Raw genomic sequence first — 24,988 nt, 5'->3', positions numbered from 1 at the left:
AAAGCTGTCGTTCGCCCTTCTGTTTGTTCTCTTCCATCTGACAGAATTGTGTCCTATGTGAGGGGGAGAGGGACGGAGGGAGAGAGAGAAATTCTATGGCCTTGGCCACAGATGTTGTCTTAGTCCGTAGCGGTATACAGTCGGGAGGATTGAATGAACAAAGATTGATTTGGACACACAAAGCAGCCCAGTGAACTTGTGGATACATCTATTCCTCTGTTCTCATTTGAACCAGAATGCACCACCTTCACGGGACAGAACAGTCTACATTCAGTGTCACAGGGACCCCTTTTTTTTAGGGAGGGGTGTATTTATTTGTTGCCATAGGGCAGAGAGAAATATTAGCAGTTTTATAGCTAATCTCATGCTATTTTGCAATGAGGCTGAGGGGAAATGTTGCCGTTTTAGAGTTAATTTCCTGCTATTCTACACATTTTTCCATAAAACAGAGAATTTAGCTGTTTTAAATCTAAGTTCCTGTAATTAAAAAAAATATCATGGTTTATGACGTGTTCACGTCGAAAACCGCAATTATAATTTTTTTCATTACAGGAAATTAGCTTTAAAACTGCTAAATGAGTGTGTGTTTACCAAAGACGGTAACGTGAAGAACAACATGACCTGCACCAAAGTCAGATTAGGATACAGGCCAAGGACTAGATAGTGTATTTTTACCTGGAGTTTTTCCTTATAGTAGGTTACTAGTTTCACCAGTTTTAGTCTTGAAACCTTTGGTTGTTTACTACGCTACCTTCCACACTCTGTTTAGCACATGGCCTCACATGTGGGGTTAAGGCTTAAGAGGGTGTGAACGATGCTGAATGAGTCTAGACAAAGAAGAGCTCTCCAGTAGGTGTACCAAAACATTTTCTCAAAAGTGAGGTTACAAGTTTATGAACTTTCAAGCATAATTACTTTCCCATTGTTCCTCAAATGCAGTGTATGAAATATCGTTTTGTAGCTCTAAGTCTACTTTTATCCAATGTAAATATAAAAAAACGAAAATATATATTTTTTTGCTATATAAGACCGAATAGGTCTAGGTCGGTCACATATGCTATCTGGGGGGCAAGACCTCCAGGGGGTCCCCAAAGTTCATGGTCCCCCCTGCTTTGTGGGCGGGCGGTACTACGCCAGTGCCTCCATTTATACATCCGTGTCACACAGAACAAAAAAGGCCAGGTGATCTATCTCGGACAGCTCTTCAGCACGTGTCTAGCCTCTCTCTCTCTGCAGCTTTGGTGGTGGGTTAGCAGTCTCTCTCTCTCTCGCGCGGGTTAGCCCATGTGTGGCTGGCGCTGCAGTGGCTGCACTGACAAAAGGCTATATACTGCAGTCATAGTCTACTGTGCCAACGTGTAGGACGATGAGCGATTTTCCAGCAGCAATACTGTAGTCAGCTCATAGCTACAGCCCAGAGAAAAGGCCAAAGAAAGAACAGAAGTGAACCAAAGTCTCTGAGAGGAAAAGAAAAGAGCTAGAGGGCATAGAAAGTACTGTAACAGCTAATCAGAAGAGCTTTGAGACATCTTCAGTCACAGCAGCAGAAGCATAACCCTGAGACTACGTTGGCAGACACTTCACAGAGCACTTTGGACACCTCCTTGAGAGTTTTGTTTCTTACCTGTCAGGCAGTGTCGTCTGAGGCTGCTCCAGTTAACTTTAAATCATGGCGATGATTTAAGCTTTGAGCTCTCTAGACCTAAGGCCTAAATTCAATCCAGCTGTCGATCCGTGTTATGGGCCGATTCAGACAGGAAATGTATGCCTTCCCTACACACTTGTCAGTAGTTGGTATTCAGACTTATGCAGGTGGGTAACGGGCTTTGCAAGTGCGTGGTTACGTTGCGGGCACTGAATAAATGTAATTCAAGCGATGAAAACCCTTCAACTTGCTGGCCAACAGATTTTCTCGTCAGCAGCAACGATGTTAGGATGAAACAGTCAGAGGTCACCAAGTGCAACATAGCTTCGGCATGTAATTTAGCTAGAAAGATGTGTTGGCATCGAGTAATTGTCTCTGGCCCCCTCCCAATTAGGGGGAGTGATGAGCTTTACAGAAGACTCGCACAACTCAATTGCTGGTTGAAAAGTGTATTCAGCCCCTCCCAAAAGATAGAATTTGTAGATAACTGGCCCTCTTTCTGGGACTCAACCACAAACAGGACCAAGCCTGGCCTGCTGAGGAGTAACGGACTCCATCTTAGCTAGAGGGGTGCTCTGATTTTATCTATCAACATAGACAGGGCTCTAACTCCTCTAGCTCCACAATGAGATAGGTGCAGGCCAGGAAACAGGTTGTTAGCCAGCCTGCCAGCTTAGTGGAGTCTGCCCCTAGCACAGTCACAGTTTAGATGTTTTCTTTAATGAGTCTGACATGAAGTATATACTGTTGCTCCCAGACCAGGCCCAAATCCCCGCTATTCACATGAAGAAAATACTGAGATAAAGGGGGCGCAGATCCGAGTGCCTTGTGAGAATTCGTTGGTGAGTGGGTAACCTACCACTACCATCCGTTCTATTGGCCAATGTGCAATCACTGGAGAATAAACTGGATGAGTTCCGTTCGAGACTATCCTACCAACAGGATATTAAAAACTGTAATATCTTTTCACCGAGTCTTGGCTGAACGACGACACAGATAATATACAGCTGGCTGGAATTTCCGTGCATCGGCAAGACAAAACTGCTACCTCCAGTAAGACTAGGGGTGGTGGTGTGTGTCTTTGTCAAAAACAGCTAGTGCGCGATGTCTAATATTAAGAAAGTCTAAGCAAACAAAAATGCTCATCCAGAAGAGGTGCTCCTAGTGGCAGGGGACTTTAATGCAGGCAAACTTAAATCCATTTTACCTCATTTCTACCAGCATGTCACATGTGCAACCAGAGGGGGAAAAAAACTCCTGACCACCATTACTACACACACAGAAACAAGTACAAAGCTCTCTCCCGCCCTCCATTTGGCAAATCTGACCATAACTCTATCCTCCTGATTCCTTCTTACAAGCAAAAACTAATGCAGGAATTACCAGTGACTCGCTCAATATGGAAGTGGTCAGATGAGGCAGATGCTACGCTAACGGACTGTTTTGCTAACACAGACTGGAATATGTTCCGGGATTCATCCAATGACATTGAGGAGTACACCTACTCAGTCACTGGCTTCATCAAAAAGTGCATTGATGATGTCGTCCCCACAGTGACCGTACGTACATATCCCAACCAGAAGCCATGGATCACAGGAAACATCCGCACCAAGCTAAAAGCTAGAGCTGCCACTTTCAAGGAGCGGGACACTAATCCGGACGCTTATAAGAAATCCTGCTATGCCCTCAGACGAACCATCAAAAAGGCAAAGCATCAATACAGGACTAAAATTGAATCCTACTACACTGGCTCTGACACTTGCAAACTATTGAGTACTACAAAGGAAATCCCAGCCGCGAGCTGCCCAGTGACGCAAGCCTACCAGACGGGCTAAATGCCTTTTATGTCCGCTTTGAGGCAAGCAACACTAAAGCATGCATGAGAGCACCAGCTGTTCCGGTCAACATTCACAAGGCTGTGGGGTCATATGTGTTACCAGGATGTGTACTCCTTGTACTGACCAACTGGCAAGTGTCTTCACTGATATTTTCAACCTCTCCCTGACCGAGTCTGTAATAGCTACATGTTTCAAGCAGACCACCATAGTTCCTGTGTCCAAGTAAAGGTAACCTGCCTAAATGACTACCGCCCCGTAGCACTCACGTCGGTAGCCATGAAGTGCTTTGAAAGGCTGGTCATGGCTCACATCAACAACATCCTCCCGGAAACCCTAGACCCACTCCAATTCGCATACCGCCCCAACAGATCCACAGATGACGCAATTGCACTCCACACTGCCCTTTCCCACCTGGACAAAAGGAACACCTATGTGAGAACATTGTTCATTAACTACAGCTCAGCGTTCAACACCATAGTGCCCACAAAGATCATCACTAAGTTATGGACCCTGGGACTAAACACCTCGCTCTTGCAACTGGATCCTGGACTTCTGCCACAGTAATCCTCAACACGGGGCCCCTCAGGGGTGCATGCTTAGTCCCCTCCTGTACTCCATGTTCACCCACAACTGTGTGGCTAAGCACGATTCACCATCATTAAGTTTGCTGACGACACAATGGAGGTAGGCCAAGCCTCCTGCCATCCAGGACCTCTATACTAGGCGGTGTCAGAGGAAGGCCCAAAAAATTTACAAAGACTACAGTCACCCAAGTCATAGACTGTTCTCTCTGCTACCATATGGCAAGGGGTACCGGAGCGCTAAGTCCAGGTCCAAAAGGCTCCTTAACAGCTTCTACCCATAAGCTATAAGATTGCTAAACAATGAATCAAATAGCCACCCGTAATATTTACATTGACACCCCCCACACACTGCTGCTACTTGCTGTTTATTATCTATGCATAGTCACTTTACCCCTACCTACATGCACAAATTACATTTAGTTTATTTCGGAAATATTTTCTTAACTGCATTTTGGTTAGGGCTTGTAAATAAGAATTTACCGGTAAGGTCTACCTGTTGTATTCAGCGCATGTGACAAATACAACTTTGTATAATAGCCTAGATGCAGTCGCACCGCTAAAAACTAAAAATCATTTGTCACAAGAAACTAGCAAAGGAGCAAATGACAGACACCTCTTTGAATATGCGTATTTCTCCAAAACTCAGTTGTCCTGAGTCTGCACAGAACTGCCAGGACCTCGGATCAATGGAGACACAAGTTTCTTAATCCTGTATCGTTCAACACATTCACAAAAATAATAATGACCTCTAAACCTTCCAGCGGCCTACTGAACCCTGTTCTAACTAAACTACTGAAAGAGCTACTTCCTGTGCTTGGCCCTCCTATGTTGAACATAATACATGTCTCCCTATCCTCCGGATGTGTGCCAAATTTACTAAAATCTGAATCTTTGTCTAAAAATAATGCAGAAAAGCTCATCCATGCTTTTGTCACTTCAAGATTAGACTACTGTAATGCTATACTCTCCAGCTACCTGGATAAAGCGCTAGAATCCTGACTATAACCCCAAAATGTGATCATATTACTCCAGTGCTAGCCTCTGGCTTCCTGATAAGGCTAGGGCTGATTTCAAGGTTTTACTACTAATCTACAAAGCATTACATGGACTTGCTCCTACCTAGCTCTCCAATTTGGTCCTGTTGTACATACCTACACGTACGCTACGGTCACAAGACGCAGGCCTCATTGTTCCTAGAATTTCTAAGCAAACAGCTAGAGACAGGGATTTCTCCTATAGAGCTCCATCTTTATGGAATGGTCTGCCGATCCATGTAAGAAACGCAGTCTTGGTCTCAGCCTTTGACTTTACTGACGACTCATCTATCTCTTCAGTAGGTGCTATGATTTGAGTGTAGTCTGACCCAGGGGTGTGAAGGTGAAGGGCACTGGAGTGACGAACCACCCTTGCGGTCTTTGACTGGCCGGCTACCCTCTACACTGGGATTCTCTGCCTCTGACCCTATTACCAGGGCTGAGTCACTGGCTTACTGGTGCTCTTCTATGCCGTCCCAAGGAGGGGTGCATCACGTCTTGCCAGGCTTTTTTCGCTATATTCGACTTGAGTGGGTTGAGTCACTGACGTTATGTTGCGCCCTCTCAGGCTCGTGTGGTGGGGGAGATCTTTTTGGGCTATACATTGTCTCAGGGTAGTAAGTTGGTGGTCTGTTGATATCCCTCTGGTGGTGTTGGTGCTGTGGCAAAGTGGGTGGGGTTACAGTGCATTCTGAAAGTATTCTGACATTTTACACATTTTTTTACATTACAGCCTTATTCTAAAATGTATTAAATAGTTTTTTCCCCCCTCATCAATCTACACACAATACCCCATAATGACAAAGCAAAAACAGGTTTTAGAAAATGTATTAAAAAAACTACTGAAAAATCACATTTACATAAGTTTCAGACCCTTTACTCAGTACTTAGTTGAAGCATCTTTGACAGCGACTACAGCCTTGAGTCTTCTTGGGTATGACGCTACAAACTTGGCACATCTCTATTTGGGGTGTTTCTCCCATTCTTCTCTGCAGATCCTCTCAAGCTCTGTCAGGTTGGATGGGGAGTGTCGCTGCACAGCTATTTAAGTCTCTCCAGAGATGTTTGATCGGGTTCAAGTCTGGGCTCTGGCTGGGTCACTCAAGGACAATCAGAGACTTGTCCCAAAGCCACTCCTGCGTTGTCTTGACTGTGTTCACCCCAGTCTGAGGTCTTGAGCAGGTTTTCATCAAGGATCTCTGTACTTTGCTCAGTTCATATTTGCCTCGATCCTGACTAGTTTCCCAGACCCTGCTGCTGAAAAACATCCCCACAGCATGATGCTGACACCACCATGCTTCACCGTAGAGATGGTGCCAGGTTTCCTCCATACGTGATGTTTGGAATTCAGGCCAAAGAGTTCAATCTTGGTTTCATCAGACCAGAGAATCTTGTTTCTCATGGTCTGAGAGTCCTTTAGGTGCCTTTTGGCAAACTCCAAGCGGGCTGTCATGTGCCTTTTTACTGAGGAGTAGCTTCCGTATGGCCACTCTACCATAAAGGCCTGATTGGTGGAGTCCTGCAGAGATGGTTGTCCTTCTGGAAGGTTCTCCCATCTCCACAGAGGAACTCTGGAGCTCTGTCAGAGTGACCATCGGGTACTTGGTCACCTCACTGACCAAGGTCCTTCTCCCCCCCACTTGCTCAGTTTGGCCGCCAGGTGGCCAGCTCTTGGAAGAATCTTGGTGGTTCCAAACTTCTTCTGTTTAAGAATGATGGATGCCATTGTGTTCTTGGGGAACTTCAATGTTGCAGAAATGTTTTGGTACCCTTCACCAGATGTGTGCCTTGACATAATCCTGCCTCGGAGCTCTACGGACAATTCCTTCGATCTCATGGCTTTTTGCTCTGTTAACTGTGGAACCTTATATAGACAGGTGTGTGTGTGCCTTTCCAAATCATGTCCAATCAATTTAATTTACCACAGGTGGACTCCGGTCAAGTTGTAGAAACATCTCAAGGACAATCAATGGAAACAGGATGCACCTGAGCTCAATTTCTAGTCTCATAGCAAAGGGTCTGAATAAGGTATTTAATATTTTTATTTAATACATTTGCAAAAAAAATCTAAATCTGTTTTCATTGTGTAGATGAGAATTTTAGAATAAGGCTTTAATGTAACAAAATGTGGAAAGAGTCAACTGGTCTGAATACTTTCCAAATGTACTGTATATCCTGCCTGGTTGGTCCTGTCTGGGGGTATCGTCGGACAGGGCCACAGTGTTGCTTTCTCTTTGAGGTTTTAGGCTGGGTTTCTGTATTAGCACTTTGACATCTGCTGATGTAAAAAGGGCTTTATAAATACATTTGATTGATGATCAGGACACGTTAGCACCAGGTATAAATGGAGCTATTGTGTAGACCTGACCAATCTTGATCGGATGACGAAAACCACAAAGGTCTAAGCGGATCTAGAGTAGCATCGTTTTCTCCATCTAGTGCAGGGTTCCCCAATAGGCGACCCCCAGGGTCATTTTCATTGGACATGTATAAAGAGTCATATGTGATCATATCCCAATGTAAATCAAGGTTTGAATTTTATTTTTTATTTGTCAAACACTTTATCTGTTTGGGTTTTATTCGGTCTTTTTGTAGTGTACAAATTATAACCATGTCCCAGCTGCTCAAGAAAAAAAAAGTGTCACACGGCTGAACGAAATTGAGGACCCCTGATCTGCTGGTTCCTAGCTGGAAAACCTGTGCCTCTGCATTAGTGATATCACAATTATACAGTACTGTAGGTGTAACATCAGAAAATAAACATGATAAATGAAATGCAAAAAATATGAAGTAATATCATAATGCTAATTGTTTAATTTGTGTACATTTTTACATGTTTTTTTACATGATAATTTAGTTGGAAACATTAATCATCAATATGTCCGTATCATACAATAGTGTACAATCATATTTATATTATGTAGCAGATACATTAAATAAAAATGGCTAAATTACAAAATGACCATTACATTTGCAGGTCAAAATGAACAGATAGACATACACGTGTCATTAAGCGAGCGTTACTCTTTGGCCGGGTTTGAACGTCACTGTGCTCTGAGACTTTCCTTCTCCCGAAGCTCCAAAGGACTCATACCTGATGAGACAGAAAACAACAAGGCTGGAAAGAAGAACGCTTTAGACCAGGGATGGGAAACTTTGATGGGGGTGGGGGCTACAAAAAACAGAACTCATGAGGGGCCGCAGTGGCTGGTGGGTATGCATATATATTTGGTGTTTTGATTTCCTGAGAAATTGATCAAAGTATTGACATTTTAATGGAAAGCAAAGATGTACTGCAGTTCTACTCACAGGTCTGTGTACCTCCTCCAGTCCTGCTTGCTGAGGGAGGCTCTGGTGGCATCCAGGGCTGAGGTGAGGTGGGCCTGACACAGGAGCAGACCTGGCCTGATGGGGCCACCCTGGACCGGGACACTGTCCTCCTGCACAGACAGACAAACACCTCCTACAGTTACTAGTGCTTTGAGAGTAATGTATGAAAGGTGCTTTATAAACAGAGTTACTATTCTAGATAAAGTACTGACAGTAGCTCGTCTGTAGTTGCTCTTGATGTTGCTGATTTCCAGACGGAGGTGGTCTAGCTGCTCATGGCTGAGCTCCTCGTAGCCATCCTGTAGAGAGGACATATAGGCCGGGGGGTGGGAGAAGCCAGGGTCTCTGACCGACGCACCGGTCAGGTCATTAGAGTTGGGCCCCGAGACACCCTGGGAGTTCTAGGGGGACAGACAAACGGAGGGTGAGAACAAACCAGCTTTAGACAGAGCTCTCTACATAAAGGAGTGCATGTCATTTCAAAAGATTAGCTAATGTTGCTAATGACTTGTAGGTCTATAAGGGGTAACACTTTATTTGGATAGTCCCAAGAAGATAGTTATTGAACATCTACAAACCGTCAACAACATTTCAACTAACTATCCAATAACCCTTATTGTTAGCAAGCAGTTGCTTAGATAGTCCCATATAGATCTATACTATCCAAAACAAAGTGTTACCCTACACGGTTCTTTCCATATTACATTATTCTCATCCCGCTAGTTCCCTTTCCATGACACTATGTGATTGATTGTCCAATCATAATATTGTGTCCCAAATGGCACCCTATTCCCAATATCATGCACTATTTTTGACTAGTATCCTATGGCCCCATAGGACCCTGATTAAATGTACAGTAGTTCACTACATAAGAGAACAAGGTGCTGTTTGGGACGCAGCCCATCATCTCACCAGTCCTGAGGGGGAAGGGTTGCCCAGCTCGGACTCAAAGGAGCTGCCGAAGTACAGCCTCCAGATGTTACCACGGGGGTCCTCAGGGGGGACACCACGGGCGTCCTCAGGGGGGACATCACTGGGGTCCAGCAGCGCCATGGAGTGGTCCAGCCCGCACCCTCTCTCCCCTTCCCCAGTCGAGTCATCAGATCCACTGCTGTGGTTCAGAAAGATCATGGAGGACAGGCTTATGTCGCTGTCCGAACCCGAGCCCAGGTCCTAGAGGGATAGAGAGGAGAGGTTTACTGGTCCTGGAGGGAAAGAGGGATAGAGAGGAGAGGTTTACTGGTCCTGGAGGGAAAGAGGGATAGAGAGGAGAGGTTTACTGGTCCTGGAGGGAAAGAGGGATAGAGAGGAGAGGTTTACTGGTCCTGGAGATATAGAGAGGTTTCAAATGAAATGTATAGGAGTACGGGCTCATTGTAATGTCTGGGATGGAATAGATGGAATGGTATCAAACATATGGATACCATGTTTGACTCCATTACAAGGAGCACGTCCTCCTATAGCTCCTCCCACCAGCCTCCACTGCCAGAAACCTCAAAAGATTATTGGTCCTTCACAGCAGATCTTTCTGTTGGTTACTTTTACAGATCCATTTAACTCTACCATTCATTAAAACTATTACCCTGTTAATGACATAAATCCATGTAGCTCTACTATTAAACCCATAGTCCTCTACTGAAGCTAAGGTATTAGAACCAATAGCTGACTGAATATCATACAAAGCTGTAGTGTATCTCTACCATTAGACCCACAGCGCCCCCTGGCGGTAGAATGACTCACATGCAGCAGGCTGGGCCCCAGGCTGCTGTGGATGGCCTCTAGCTGGGCGTTGTACAGCAGGGCCTTCAGGTCAGCGCCAGTGAACGTGTCTGTGGCCCTGGCCATCTGCTCCAGGTCCACATCGTCAGCCAGGGGAACCGAGTGGCTCAGAGCCCTCAGGATCTCTACACGCGCCTCCTGGGGGGGGGGGGGGGGGGCATCATCGGGTTATATACAACATACAATCACTCAAAAGGGTGCATCCCAAATGACACGCTATTCCCAACATTATCATTGGCCCTATATAGGACTGAGTGTGGTCCAGACCTGGTCAGGAGGGGGACAGTAGAGACTATATAGGACTGAGTGTGGTCCAGACCTGGTCAGGAGGGGGACAGTAGAGACTATAGAGGACTGAATGTGGTCCAGACCTGGTCAGGAGGGGGACAGTAGAGACTATATAGGACTGAGTGTGGTCCAGACCTGGTCAGGAGGGGGACAGTAGAGACTATATAGGACTGAGTGTGGTCCAGACCTGGTCAGGAGGGGGACAGTAGAGACTATAGAGGACTGAGTGTGGTCCAGACCTGGTCAGGAGGGGGACAGTAGAGACTATATAGGACTGAGTGTGGTCCAGACCTGGTCAGGAGGGGGACAGTAGAGACTATAGAGGACTGAATGTGGTCCAGACCTGGTCAGGAGGGGGACAGTAGAGACTATAGAGGACTGAGTGTGGTCCAGACCTGGTCAGGAGGGGGACAGTAGAGACTATATAGGACTGAGTGTGGTCCAGACCTGGTCAGGAGGGGGACAGTAGAGACTATAGAGGACTGAGTGTGGTCCAGACCTGGTCAGGAGGGGGACAGTAGAGACTATATAGGACTGAGTGTGGTCCAGACCTGGTCAGGAGGGGGACAGTAGAGACTATATAGGACTGAGTGTGGTCCAGACCTGGTCAGGAGGGGGACAGTAGAGGGACTTGTCCAGGCGGCCAGGCCTCAGCAGGGCAGGATCTATCAGGTCTGGACGACTAGTGGCAGCCAGGACATACACACCTGGACGCGAGTGCGCACACACACACACACACAGACATGCAAACCGCTAAGCAAAAGGAACATTACTCACTAAAATGATAGTGCTGGTAAAATGACTGTACTGTTGTTCATTTGTCTAAATATATAAACAATTAAAGTATATCATAAAACTAAATCAAGCATACTAAGTAAAGCCTAATGAAATGGGCCAAAAGCTAGTAGGATACTAACCCTGTGTAGGGACCGGATAGATAGGGTACTAACCCTGGGTGGTGTGTCCTGTGTAGGGACCGGGATAGATAGGGTGCTAACCCTGGGTTCTGCGTGCCCTGTGTAGGGACTGAGATAGATAGGGTACTAACCCTGGGTGCTGCGTCCTGTGTAAGGGACTGAGATAGATAGGGTACTAACCCTGGGTGCTGCGTGCCCTGTGTAGGGACTGAGATAGATAGGGTACTAACCCTGGGTGCTGCGTGCCCTGTGTAGGGACTGAGATAGATAGGGTACTAACCCTGGGTGCTGCGTGCCCTGTGTAGGGACTGGGATAGATAGGGTGCTAACCCTGGGTGCTGCGTGCCCTGTGTAGGGACTGAGATAGATAGGGTACTAACCCTGGGTGCTGCGTCCCCTGTGTAGGGACCGGGATAGATAGGGTACTAACCCTGGGTGCTGCGTGCCCTGTGTAGGGACCGGGATAGATAGGGTGCTAACCCTGGGTGCTGCGTCCCCTGTGTAGGGACCGGGATAGATAGGGTACTAACCCTGGGTGGTGTGTCCTGTGTAGGGACTGAGATAGATAGGGTACTAACCCTGGGTGGTGTGTCCTGTGTAGGGACTGAGATAGATAGGGTGCTAACCCCGGGTGCTGCGTCCCCTGTGTAGGGACTGAGATAGATAGGGTACTAACCCTGGGTGCTGCGTCCCCTGTGTAGGGACTGGGATAGATAGGGTGCTAACCCTGGGTGGTGCGTGCCCTGTGTAGGGACCGGGATAGATAGGGTGCTAACCCTGGGTGCTGCGTGCCCTGTGTAGAGACTGAGATAGATAGGGTACTAACCCTGGGTGCTGCGTGCCCTGTGTAGGGACCGGGATAGATAGGGTACTAACCCTGGGTGCTGCGTGCCCTGTGTAGAGACTGAGATAGATAGGGTGCTAACCCTGGGTGCTGCGTGCCCTGTGTAGGGAGTGGGATAGATAGGGTACTAACCCTGGGTGCTGCGTGCCCTGTGTAGGGACTGGGATAGATAGGGTGCTAACCCTGGGTGCTGCGTGCCCTGTGTAGGGACTGAGATAGATAGGGTACTAACCCTGGGTGCTGCGTCCCCTGTGTAGGGACCGGGATAGATAGGGTACTAACCCTGGGTGCTGCGTGCCCTGTGTAGGGACCGGGATAGATAGGGTACTAACCCTGGGTGCTGCGTCCCCTGTGTAGGGACCGGGATAGATAGGGTACTAACCCTGGGTGCTGCGTGCCCTGTGTAGGGACCGGGATAGATAGGGTACTAACCCTGGGTGCTGCGTGCCCTGTGTAGGGACCGGGATAGATAGGGTACTAACCCTGGGTGCTGCATGCCCTGTGTAGGGACCGGGATAGATAGGGTACTAACCCTGGGTGCTGCGTGCCCTGTGTAGAGACTGAGATAGATAGGGTGCTAACCCTGGGTGCTGCGTGCCCTGTGTAGGGAGTGGGATAGATAGGGTGCTAGCCCCGGGTGCTGCGTCCCCTGTGTAGGGACTGAGATAGATAGGGTGCTAACCCTGGGTGCTGCGTCCCCTGTATAGGGACTGAGATAGATAGGGTACTAACCCTGGGTGCTGCGTCCCCTGTGTAGGGACTGGGATAGATAGGGTGCTAACCCTGGGTGGTGCGTGCCCTGTGTAGGGACCGGGATAGATAGGGTGCTAACCCTGGGTGGTGTGTCCTGTGTAGGGACTGAGATAGGGTGCTAACCCTGGGTGCTGCGTGCCCTGTGTAGGGACTGAGATAGATAGGGTACTAACCCTGGGTGCTGCGTCCCCTGTGTAGGGACCGGATAGATAGGGTGCTAACCCTGGGTGGTGTGTCCTGTGTAGGGACTGAGATAGATAGGGTGCTAACCCTGGGTGCTGCGTGCCCTGTGTAGGGACTGAGATAGATAGGGTGCTAACCCTGGGTGCTGCGTCCTGTGTAGGGAGTGGGATAGATAGGGTACTAACCCTGGGTGCTGTGTCCTGTGTAGGGAGTGGGATAGATAAGGTACTAACCCTGGGTGGTGTGTCCTGTGTAGGGACTGAGATAGATAGGGTACGAACCCTGGGTGGTGTGTCCTGTGTAGGGACTGAGATAAGGTGCTGCGTCCTGTGTAGGGACTGAGATAGATAGGGTACTAACCCTGGGTGCTGTGTCCTGTGTAGGGACTGAGATAGATAAGGTGCTGCGTCCTGTGTAGGGACTGAGATAGATAGGGTACTAACCCTGGGTGCTGTGTCCTGTGTAGGGACTGAGATAGATAGGGTACTAACCCTGGGTGCTGTGTCCTGTGTAGGGACTGGGATAGATAGGGTACTAACCCTGGGTGCTGTGTCCTGTGTAGGGACTGAGATAGATAGGGTACTAACCCTGGGTGCTGCGTCCTGTGTAGGGACTGGGATAGATAGGGTACTAACCCTGGGTGCTGTGTCCTGTGTAGGGAGTGGGATAGATAGGGTGCTGCGTTCCCTGTGTAGGGATTGGGATACATAGGGTGCTAATTAGAGGTCGACCGACTATGATTTTTCAACGCCGATACCGATTATTGGAGGACCAAAAAAAGCCGATACCGATTAAATCGGCAGATTGTTTTTATTTTTTGTAATAATGAAAATTACAACAATACTGAATGAACACTTATTTTAACTTAATATAATACATCAATAAAATCAATTTAGCCTCAAATAAATAATGAAACAATAATGAAATTTGGTTTAAATAATGCAAAAACAAAGTGTTGGAGAAGAAAGTAAAAGTGCAATATGTGCCATGTAAGAAAGCTAACTTTCAAGTTCCTTGAAAGCTGGTGGTTCCTTTTAACATGAGTCTTCAATATTCCCAAACTGTTGCATATACCCTGACTCTGCGTGCAATGAACGCAAGAGAAGTGTCAAGAGAAGTGACACAATTTCACCTGGTTAATATTGCCTGCTAAGCTGGATTTCTTTTAGCTAAATATGCAGGTTTAAAAATATATACTTCTGTGTATTGATTTTAAGAAAGGCATTGATGTTTATGGTTAGGTACACGTTGGAGCACCGACAGTCCTTTTTCGCGAATGCGCAGCGCATCGATTATATGCAACGCAGGACACGCTAGATAAACTAGTGATATCATCAACCATGTGTAGTTATAACTAGTGATTTATGTTTGATTGATTGTTTTTATAAGTTAAGTTTAATGCTAGCAACTTACCTTGGCTTCTTACTGCATTCGCGTAACAGGCAGGTGGTTAGAGCGTTGGACTAGTTAACCGTAAGGTTGCAAGATTGAATCCCTGAGCTGACAAGGTAAAAATCTGTCGTTCTGCCCTTGAACAAGGCAGTTAACCCACCGTTCCTAGGCCGTCATTGAAAATAAGAATGTGTTCTTAAAAAAAACGGCAAAATCGGCGTCCAAAAATACCGATTTCCGATTGTTATGAAAATTTGAAATCGGCCATTACGATTAATCGGTCGACCTCTAGTGCTAACCCTTGGTGCTGCGTCCCCTGTGTAGGGACTGGGATAGATAGGGTGCTGCGTTCCCTGTGTAGGGACTGGGATAGATAGGGTGCTGCGTGCCCTGTGTAGGGAGTGGGATAGATAGGGTACTAAACCTGGGTGCTGCGTGCCCTGTTAATTTGTCTAAATATATAAAAAGTGAAAGTATATCATAAAACTAAATCAAACCGACTAAGCAAAGCCTAATGAAATGTATGTTAAACATATGACTAGATGCCGCCGCCCTCTCTCCGTACCCTGTAGTCCCTCCACCCCATCCAGCTGGGTCAGTAGCTGGTTGACCACCCGGTCAGTGACCCCGGTGTTGTCGTGACCCCTCCTGGGTGCCAAGGAGTCAAACTCATCAAAGAACAGGATGCAGGGCTTAGCAGCCTGGGCTCTGCAGGGGAACAGAAACACAGGGAAGTATAGGTTAACACTACACCAGCACAGTTTGTAGCTATGGTTACAGTATTGTGTAGCAAAGTGCACACACCTCTGGAAGACGTCTCTGATAGCCTGCTCACTGGCTCCAATGTACTTGCTGAGGAGTTCGGGACCCTGAAAACAGTTAAAAAAACACACTCATATGCGACTCAATGAGACCATGCAACAATAAGTTCCCAGTGTTAACGCTTACCATGTATTCTTGTATTAGAACGTATTTCAATCAATCAAATGTATTTCTGAAGCCCTTTTTATATCAGCAGATCTCTCAAAGTGCTATCCAGAAACCCGGCCTTTAAGCATTCATATATCTAGTCACCGATACTGGGGCTGCGAACACAAATGGCACCCTATTCCCTACATAGTGCACTACTACCCTATGGTCCCTGGTCAAAAGTAGTGCACTATATAAGCAATAGGGTGCGATTTGAGACAGGTCCTGGTACATTTCAAACCCACCTTGATACTGATGAAGTTCATCCCACTCTCCTTGGCCACGGCACCAGCCAGCAGGGTTTTCCCAGTGCCTGGAGCGCCGTACAGCAGAAGTCCTGAGCGCTGCCGGATGGGAAGGCTGGAGAAGAGCACCGGATACTGGAACATACAGAGACTGACATGAGTGGGAGATGGGTGACTATCCAATAACACACCAAGTACCTCATATTAAATTCTATAGGCGAACAGCTCCACCAAAACTGAGACAAAGTTCTACAGCAGCACCAATTAATGTATTCATCCAACCTGTTCTGTATACTGTATAACCTGGGTAAGTAATTGAGAAACAATTTTCTGGTACAATAACAACCTGGTCTTCCTGTGAGATTTGTACTGACCTGATCCCAGATCATAGTCACGCTCACTATAGGAGTTAGCAAGACAACATACACAGATCTGGGACCAGGCTAGTGAGATTCACCTTGGCCGGTAGCAGGATGGTGTCCATGAGTAACTGGCGTACTTGATGCAGCCCCCCTACCCTCTCAAGGCCTGCACCACTGGGGCTCTGCAGCTGAGCCCCCCACAGGGTGGGAGGGGTGAAGCCCTTCAGAGCCTGCACAAAATCCCTCCACGACAGACACACTCCTGGAACGAGGAGAAGACACAGACAGAGTATACGACGTTACAATAAAGACAGCATAAGAACTGATTCTGATTTCAATGGACAACCAAGTACAGTACTCTATTACTGTAGTCATTGCATGGACACCAGGGTTAACACCCCTACTCTTACAACAAGTGCCATGGGATCTTTAATGACCTCAGAGTCAGGACACCCGTTTAACGTCCCATCCGAAAGACAGCACCCTACACAGGGCAATGTCCCCATTCACTGCCCTGGGGCATCCCATGTGTAGGGAGTGGGATAGATAGGGTACTAACCCTGGGTGCTGCGTGCCCTGTGTAGGGCATTGGCATGGATGGCCCTCTCTAGCAGCAGGGCCAGGTCACGGGGCAGGTAGCCCTCTGTTTCCTTGGCAACAATCCCCAGGTCAAGCGTGTGTAGGGTCTCTTTGGATACAGCAGTCTTACTGAGGATCAGACAGCGCAGGATCTCTCCTCTCTGGGCCTGACAGACAACACAGTCACAATACAATTCAAATCTAATCAAATTTTACTTGTCACATTCTTCGTAAACATCAGGTGTAGACTAACAGTGAAATGATTACTTATGGGTCCTTTTCCAGAAAATATCAAAAATGCTACGCTTACAGATGGTCCACATTAACTGTTTACAGATGGTCCACATTAACTGTTTACAGATGGTCCACATTAACTGTTTACAGATGGTTTACAGTTGGTCCACATTAACTGTTTACAGTTGGTCCACATTAACTGTTTACAGATGGTCCACATTAACTGTTTACAGTTGGTCCACATTAACTGTTTACAGATGGTCCACATTAACTGTTTACAGTTGGTCCACATTAACTGTTTACAGATGGTCCACATTAACTGTTTACAGTTGGTCCACATTAACTGTTTACAGATGGTCCACATTAACTGTTTACAGTTGGTCCACATTAACTGTTTACAGTTGGTCCACATTAACTGTTTACAGTTGGTCCACATTAACTGTTTACAGTTGGTCCACATTAACTGTTTACAGATGGTCCACATTAACTGTTTACAGATGGTCCACATTAACTGTTTACAGTTGGTCCACATTAACTGTTTACAGTTGGTCCACATTAACTGTTTACAGTTGGTCCACATTAACTGTTTACAGATGGTCCACATTAACTGTTTACAGATGGTCCACATTAACTGTTTACAGATGGTTTACAGTTGGTCCACATTAACTGTCTGGCATAATTATTATCACAAATGTGAAGATGACGCCTTTGTACAAATTACTCGACAGTCACAAAGCGAGACACAACTATGTAATACACATTATTAGAAAAAAAGCTACATGTAGCAACAAAGACACTATCATGTCCATGTAGCAACAAAGACACTATCATGTCCATGTAGCAACAAAGACACTATCATGTCCATGTAGCAACAAAGACACTATCATGTCCATGTAGCAACAAAGACACTATCATGTCCATGTAGCAACAAAGACACTATCATGTCCATGTAGCAACAAAGACACTATCATGTCCATGTAGCAACAAAGACACTATCATGTCCATGTAGCAACAAAGACACTATCATGTCCATGTAGCAACAAAGACACTATCATGTCCATGTAGCAACAAAGACACTATCATGTCCATGTAGCAACAAAGACACTATCATGTCCATGTAGCAACAAAGACACTATCATGTCCATGTAGCAACAAAGACACTATCATGTCCATGAACGACAAAGACACTATCATGTCCATGAACGACAAAGACACTATCATGTCCATGAACGACAAAGACACTATCATGTCCATGAACGACAAAGACACTATCATGTCCATGAACGACAAAGACACTATCATGTCCATGAACGACAAAGACACTATCATGTCCATGAACGACAAAGACACTATCATGTCCATGAACGACAAAGACACTATCATGTCCATGAACGACAAAGACACTATCATGTCCATGAACGACAAAGACACTATCATTTCCATGAACGACAAAGACACTATCATGTCCAATAAATATTAATTCAGTTACTTCTTGCTACTTTGCTGGTATGACTAAATAGATATTTCAGAGCATTGGCAACCAGCACAAAGTCAAGCTGGATAAATGGATGTGGTTCCCAGACCTAGGATTAGCTTCTTCTCCCCCGATGCTAACCTGAGCCATTAGAGGTAGAAATGCTAAACTGATCCAAAATCAGCGCAGAGGGGCAACTTGACCCTACCCCAGTTACCTGATCAGGAGGCTGGATGTGTATGAAGCCCTGGAGGAAGTGGGAGCCCTGCACCTCCCTGAGTGACGGGTGGAGGGAATGTTCACTGTGACTGCTGATGACCAGAGACACCAGGCTGGAGCGCACCACCACGTCATGTACCATGTCCCTTAGACCTGGACAACACACACAGGGAGGGGTCACGACACACACACACACACACAGAGAGATATTAGATGTCTATGAACAAGAAACACACACACAGACGCGTATGCGGATATGGACACACACAGAGTTGTGTAGTATCATACTCTGGGCAATGTGCAGCCTTAGCAGAGCCTCTGGTCCGTGTTCATGTTCCGGTGAGGTCGGTGCCCCCGTCACATGATCCAGGTCATCCAGCAGGACCACAGAGGGCTGTCTCCACACCGCCTGTTCAAAAACCTCTTCCAATATCTGCCTCACGGTCTCTGCTCTCTTCCCTGCAGAACATTATACAACAACACTGTATCATCATGGTCAAAAATAAACAAGTCACCACAGACACAATAAGTGAAAGGTCCAACTCTTACCTTTCAGCTTTTTGCAGTCAACCACCTCCACATGAGCATCCAGGTCCTCCATAGTTTTCCTACACAGAGCTCTGGAGAGAGCTGTCTTCCCACTTCCCTGTGAGGGAATACAAAACACCGGACAGTCACCAATGCTCACAGTCCACAATCTGATTGAGTGAGTCACTACAGCTGGCAGTGGTATCCGTTTTAACCTACATATTAGCCCTTAATATCAAGATAAAACAGTTTTAACTCAATGTGATCTGACTCGGACATTCAGATCATGTCAGAATCAGTCCTGCTGATTTCTGGGAAAGATTGACAGGATGACCTGATGAGGTCAGAGGTTACCTTGGCCCCTGTGATGAGCAGGGCTCCGCCCCGGAGGCCCCGGCCGGTGGACACCAGCTCCCAAGAGAGAGGCCCTCCCATCAGGCTGTGGGAGAGGAAGTCAAACCCAGTCCTGCTCAGCTCCTCCACACCACTGGGGACAGCACAAGAGGAGAACACAGGTCACATCATGGCAGAGGCAGGGCAGTGACACACTTTGGCCGCGTTCCAGGCTGACTACGTTGCAGATGCATGCCAAATCGCATAATGCCTGGATAGGGGATTAACATGTCAACTAAGCAAATCATTTGATATGGCAGTCTGTTGCCCGACTGCGCAGTGGATGATGTTGCATTGCATCAACCAATGGTTGTGTGCCACGTCTGCAATGTAGTCGGCCTGGAACTCAACCAATATAAAAACATTAATCAACCAAATACATTAATTCTATACAGTTTGTGAGATGTTTAGTATAAGAATATGCATTTGGTTCACACAGCTATCACTTCAACAGGTTACAGTGTGTTCTGTAAGGAATCTGGTGGTTTACCCAAGACTGCTGAGAGAGGGTAGATCTTGATTAGGTGTCTCACCCATGGCTTTCATTGTAGGCACGGTTACAGGTTCCCTGACAACCTAGACATCATGAGAAGGGGGGTGACTCAATATTAGGAAGGTATTCTTAATGTTTTGTACACTCAGTGTATGAAGTCTGAGTTAGCAAAGCTTGTCACTAGTACCTGTATGTCTGTTTTCTGTATCACACATGGAGCCAACAGAAACAACTGGTCAGGCGCTTTACTCTCCGTCTCAGGTTCTGACTTCAACACAGTCAGAGCAAACTCCACCTTGCCTGAAGTGAGAAGATCAAGATTGTATTACATTTACAATGCACTCCATACACTTTGGGTGAGATTGAAGAACTGACATTTCTTGTTTTTTATTATTTGTGTATAGTGCCTTCAGACAGTATTCATACCCATTGACTTATTCCACATTGTTGTGTTCCAGCCTGAATTAAAAATGGATATAGATTTGTTTCTCACCCATCTACACAATGACAATGTGAAAACATGTTTTTAGAAATGTTTGCAAATGTATTGATAATGAAATAAAGAAATCTCATATACATAAGTATTCACACCCCGGGGTCAATACTTTATAGAAGGTATTTTCACAGCTATTACAGCTGTGAGTCTTTCTGGGTAAGTCTCTAAGATCTTTGCACATTATTCTTAAAGAAAAATTTAAAGCTCTGTCAAGTTGATTGTTGATCATTTCTAGACAGCCATTTTTAAGTATTGCCATAGATTTTCAAGCTGATTTAAGCAAAAACTGTAACTGGGCCACTCAGGAACATTCAATGTCACCGTGGTAAGCAACTCCAGTGTAGATTTGGCCTTGTGTTTTAGGTTATTGTCTTGCTGAAAGGTGAATTTGCCTCCCAGCGTCTGTTGAAAAGCAGACTGAACCAGGTTTTCCTCTAGGATTTTGCCTGTGCTTATAACTGTATTCCGTTTCTTTTATCCTAAAAAAAACTCCCTAGTCCTTGCCGATGACAAGCATACCCATAACATGCCACCACCATGTTTGAAAATATGAAGAGTGGTACTCAGTGATGTGTTGGATTTTCCATGAACATATCGCTTTGTATTCAGGAAAAAAAGTACATTGATTTCTCACATTTTTTGCAGTATTACTTAAGTGCCTTGTTGCGAACAGGATGCATGTTTTGGAAGATTTTTTATTCTGTACAGGCTTCCTTTTTTTCACTCTGTCATTTAGGTTAGTACTATGGAGTAATTACAATGTTGTTGATTCATCCTCAGCTCTCATATCACAACCATTAAACTGTGTAACCATTTTAAAATCACCATTGGCCTCATGGAGAAATCCCTGAACAGTTTCCTTCCTCTCCGGCAACTGAGTTAGGAAGGACGCCTGTATCTTTGTAGTGACACACTATCCAAAGTCTAATTAATTACTTCACCATGCTCAAAGTGATATGCAGCATCTGCTTTTTTTATTTTTTACCCATCTACCAAGCGGTGCCCTTCTTTGCGAAGCATTGAAAAACCTCCATGGTCTTTGCGGTTGAATCGGTGCTTGAAATTCACTACTCGATTGATGGACCTTACAGATAATTGTATGTGTGGGGTATAGAGATGAGGCAGTCATTCAAAAATAATGTTAACCACTATTATTGAACACAGAATGAGACCATGCAACTTATTATTTGACTTAAGCTAATTTTTACTGCTTTATTTAGGCTTTCCATAACAAAGGGGTTGAATACTTACTGACAAAATATTTCAGCTTTTCATTTGGAATTCATTTCCAAAAAGTTCTACAAACAAAATTCTACTTTGACATTATGGGGTATTGTGTGAAGGTCAGTGACACATAATCTAAATGAAACCACTTAAATTCAGACTATAACACCACAAAATGTGAAAAAGGTCAAGGGGTGTGAATACTTTCTGAAAGCACTGTATTTGTTTGACATTTTACTGCACAGTTAGAAGCTAGTAACACAAACATTTCACTGCAGCCGCTATAACATCTGCTAAAGTGTGTACATGACCAATAAACTTGGATTTTATTTTTATAGTGCACTATAAAGGGGACAGGGTGCCATTTGTGATGCATCCTATGTGTACCTTCAGTTGCAGGTAGGAGGATGGTGTTGGAGCGGCCGGTCAGACAGGCTAGTGGTTCGTGGCTCTGGGTGTGCAGCCAACCCAGGAAGGCAGTCTGAATCTCCACCTCACTCTCTGCTGCAGGCTAGGAGGACATCAGGGCAGGGGTCAAACAGCAACACGGAAAGTACAAGATTAGGCTGAATAGAACAGTAGAATCCATAGAATTACGTATACCAAATGTACCAATATGTCAAAGCTCTGGAGATAAAACACGATGTAAAAATAAATGTTACTCACCAGTGGTTGTAAAGGCTGAAGGTGGATACTGGTGGCTACTTTAGGAGTTGACTTGATTGGCTTGATTCTCACTGATGAGTGTGGGTTGATATGAAGACTAGTTTCCAGGGATTGTGGGATCTGAGAAAAACAACCGTATGAGGCATGGATACATATGAGCCTCAATATGAATACGTTAGGGCTGACAAACCTGTAAACCATGGGTAGAACGATTGAGAATGGGTCATTTGATTAGGTCTACATCATGCCTAACTTGAGTTTAGACCATGGCTTAAGTACATGTACTCACCCAAACCCTTCCACTGTGGAGCTCTCCCTCTCTAGATGGTACCTGCGTCCCTTTCAGCCCCTCTGTAAGGTGACACACCACCTTGACTACAGTGGCATCCTCTTTTTCCTCCCTGTCTCCTGCCCCACCAGCACCACCGGGCTGGGGAGCACCACCAGCACCGCCACTCTTCTTCTTTTCCATGGCCTGCTTAGCCCTCTCTCTCACCTCCTTGGGAGAGAGCACCTTGGACAGTAGGCCGTACGTCACAGCTGGCTGGCCTCCATTGATATTACCTCCCATCTGCTGGCCCCAGGGCAGGATGTGGACAACCCCATGGGTGGCACTCAGAGGGCCAGGAGACACGGGCGGTGCTCTGCACACTCTGAAGACTGAGTCACTGAGGAGGGCAGGGATGGTGGGGATGGGGGGAGTCTCTCTCACAGGGTCAAAGTTCCCTGTTAGCATGTACCTGACCAGGCTCTTTACGTCTGCTATCCCGCCCCACTGCTGGGGGCTCTGGAGGGCAGCAGTGTTAGGACGTTGTTCTACAGGAAGTCCAGTCTCCTGAACGCTGAACTCCTGAGAGGACCTGGAGGAGGGTGAGAGGTCAAAGTTTGGCTGCCTGTGGAGGGGCTGGTTCTGATTGGATAAGGATGATCCAAAAGGAGCGAAGGAGAGGTCCTCACTTCCAGCACGAATTTTAGGAGAGATGTGTAGCTCTGTGAACTGCTCTAATCGACCGTACGGTACAGTTGGGGTGAGTGAAGCTGCAGAAGAAGAGTATGATCGATAGTATGACATCAACTGCAGATGAGGCTGGTGGGAGGAGCTATAGGAGGACGGGCTCATTGTAATGGCTGGAATGGAGTAAATGGAATGGAGTCAAACATGTGGTTTCCATATGTTTGATACCGTTCCAGAAATTACATTCCAGAAATTACAATGAGCTTGTCGTCCTCCTATAGCTCCTCCAACCAGCCTCCTCTGATCAACTGTTTCTTTGGTCATAACATAGGAGCTGGTGAGTTCATAGCTGTTAGATGTTGAGAAAATGTAAAAAGTGAAAATCAGTGCTGACCGATTCTGATGTAGATGACTGTTCTCTGGTCCACCCACACAGGAAACACTGCATCAGGAAACACCACTCTAATCTGATCCAGGAGCTGCTGCTCCAGCGCTGCACTGTGGAGCTCCTGAGGACAAGACATGGTTAAATATTTACCCATCCCAGACTGTACATTTACAAACCATATTGACAGTTGCTCTTCAATGTTGAATTTGCTTTGACAGGAAAGGATCAAAAATAGCCTGGGTAGCTGTCTGTTGCATGACAACAACAAAGGAGTTGAATGAAGAAGAAACCCACAAGCAACACTCCCAGGCTATACTAAAACCATACGGTACTAAATGTTTCTGATGGGTGAGCTTGCTTATTGCACAATACTGTACAAAGACCTCTCTATAGGTTCTCACCAGGATTTCCCAGTCGTCAGAGGAGAGTGGCTCCACAAACACCTGCTGTACAGACAGGACTTGCTGGCACGACCGCAAGAAGCCCTGAAACCATCCAACATGAGTTAGTAATCAGGAAAAGTGAGGTTATCAAGGCATGATGAGTTTGGGGAATGGGCAAGAAGAGAATTAGTGAATGGGACGTGATTACCTGCTCTCCATCTCTGAGTCCAAGCTTCTCTCCCAGTTGCCTGCTCAGCGCTACTTTATGGTCCTCCTGGTTGGCAGGGCTTCTGCTTCTGGTCCAGCTGAGAAACACACGGGCATCATGACCCCAGGACAGCTCCAGGGCCTGGTTCTTTATAACACAGAAGATAGCTAATTGCATGAAAAAACGTTGGGAAAATATCATACTACAGATCAGCCCAGAAGAAATGGCATGCAATGGTTACAAGTGCAAGTTAGCTACCGGTAGTTTGCTGATAGTTTGGCATAGTTATTATTTGACACAACTAAAAAGACAACACTAACTAGCTGTTAGCTAGCTAGCTAGATAGTTTATAGCTTACGTCATGGAGAGAGAGCTGTTTTAACAAGTTTGAAGGAAGGTGAAGAAAACAGTTTTTCGTGTTGTGGAAAATCAGAGTGACAGGTTGGATGCCATGATTGCCCAACATAACTAAATTTGCCCTTTTCAGAGCATGGAACTATATTGTTAGTAGCTAGCTAGCTAAGCGACGTGAATGTACTCTCGGGGATCGATGCATTCGGTGCTATGTCTGACAGGCAAAAGTAG

General features: G+C 46.0%; 1 protein-coding gene across 2 annotated transcripts; it reads right to left on the bottom strand.

Moving 5' to 3' along the window:
- Positions 1-7,892: 7,892 nt before the first annotated feature.
- On the bottom strand, positions 7,893-24,978 carry pex1 (peroxisomal biogenesis factor 1). Of its 2 annotated transcripts, none has more exons than XM_071375179.1 (24): positions 24,762-24,978; positions 24,404-24,550; positions 24,214-24,297; positions 23,819-23,933; positions 22,759-23,507; positions 22,470-22,589; positions 22,191-22,314; positions 20,271-20,383; positions 20,081-20,166; positions 19,552-19,684; positions 19,219-19,315; positions 18,958-19,128; positions 18,668-18,822; positions 16,723-16,909; positions 16,259-16,425; positions 15,802-15,936; positions 15,392-15,456; positions 15,153-15,295; positions 11,102-11,205; positions 10,172-10,348; positions 9,344-9,604; positions 8,644-8,832; positions 8,411-8,541; positions 7,893-8,195 (listed from the first exon to the last, which is right to left on the bottom strand). In XM_071375179.1, the coding sequence occupies exons 1-24, from the start codon at positions 24,867-24,869 to the stop codon at positions 8,111-8,113; spliced, it is 3,846 nt and encodes a 1,281-aa protein (XP_071231280.1). In that variant the 5' UTR covers positions 24,870-24,978; the 3' UTR covers positions 7,893-8,110. The 2 variants fall into 2 exon arrangements, with proteins under 2 accessions (XP_071231280.1, XP_071231283.1); XM_071375182.1 differs by having other exon boundaries at positions 24,404-24,500; positions 24,762-24,872.
- Positions 24,979-24,988: the final 10 nt, after the last annotated feature.

Source organism: Salvelinus alpinus, chromosome 29 (genome assembly GCF_045679555.1).
Source record: "Salvelinus alpinus chromosome 29, SLU_Salpinus.1, whole genome shotgun sequence".
Lineage (NCBI taxonomy): Eukaryota > Metazoa > Chordata > Actinopteri > Salmoniformes > Salmonidae > Salvelinus > Salvelinus alpinus.
This window is presented reverse-complemented; position numbering and strand designations above follow the sequence as displayed.

Coding starts and splice junctions, on each gene's coding strand:
- pex1 (XM_071375179.1), bottom strand. CDS start 24,869: ATGTTGGGCAATCATGGCATCCAACCTGTCACTCTGATTTTCCACAAC. Junction 18,823..18,957: donor AAGGCTGCACATTGCCCAGA/GTATGATACTAC, acceptor TGTGTTGTCCAG/GTCTAAGGGACATGGTACAT. Junction 16,426..16,722: donor CAGGGCACGCAGCACCCAGG/GTTAGTACCCTA, acceptor TCCTCGTTCCAG/GAGTGTGTCTGTCGTGGAGG.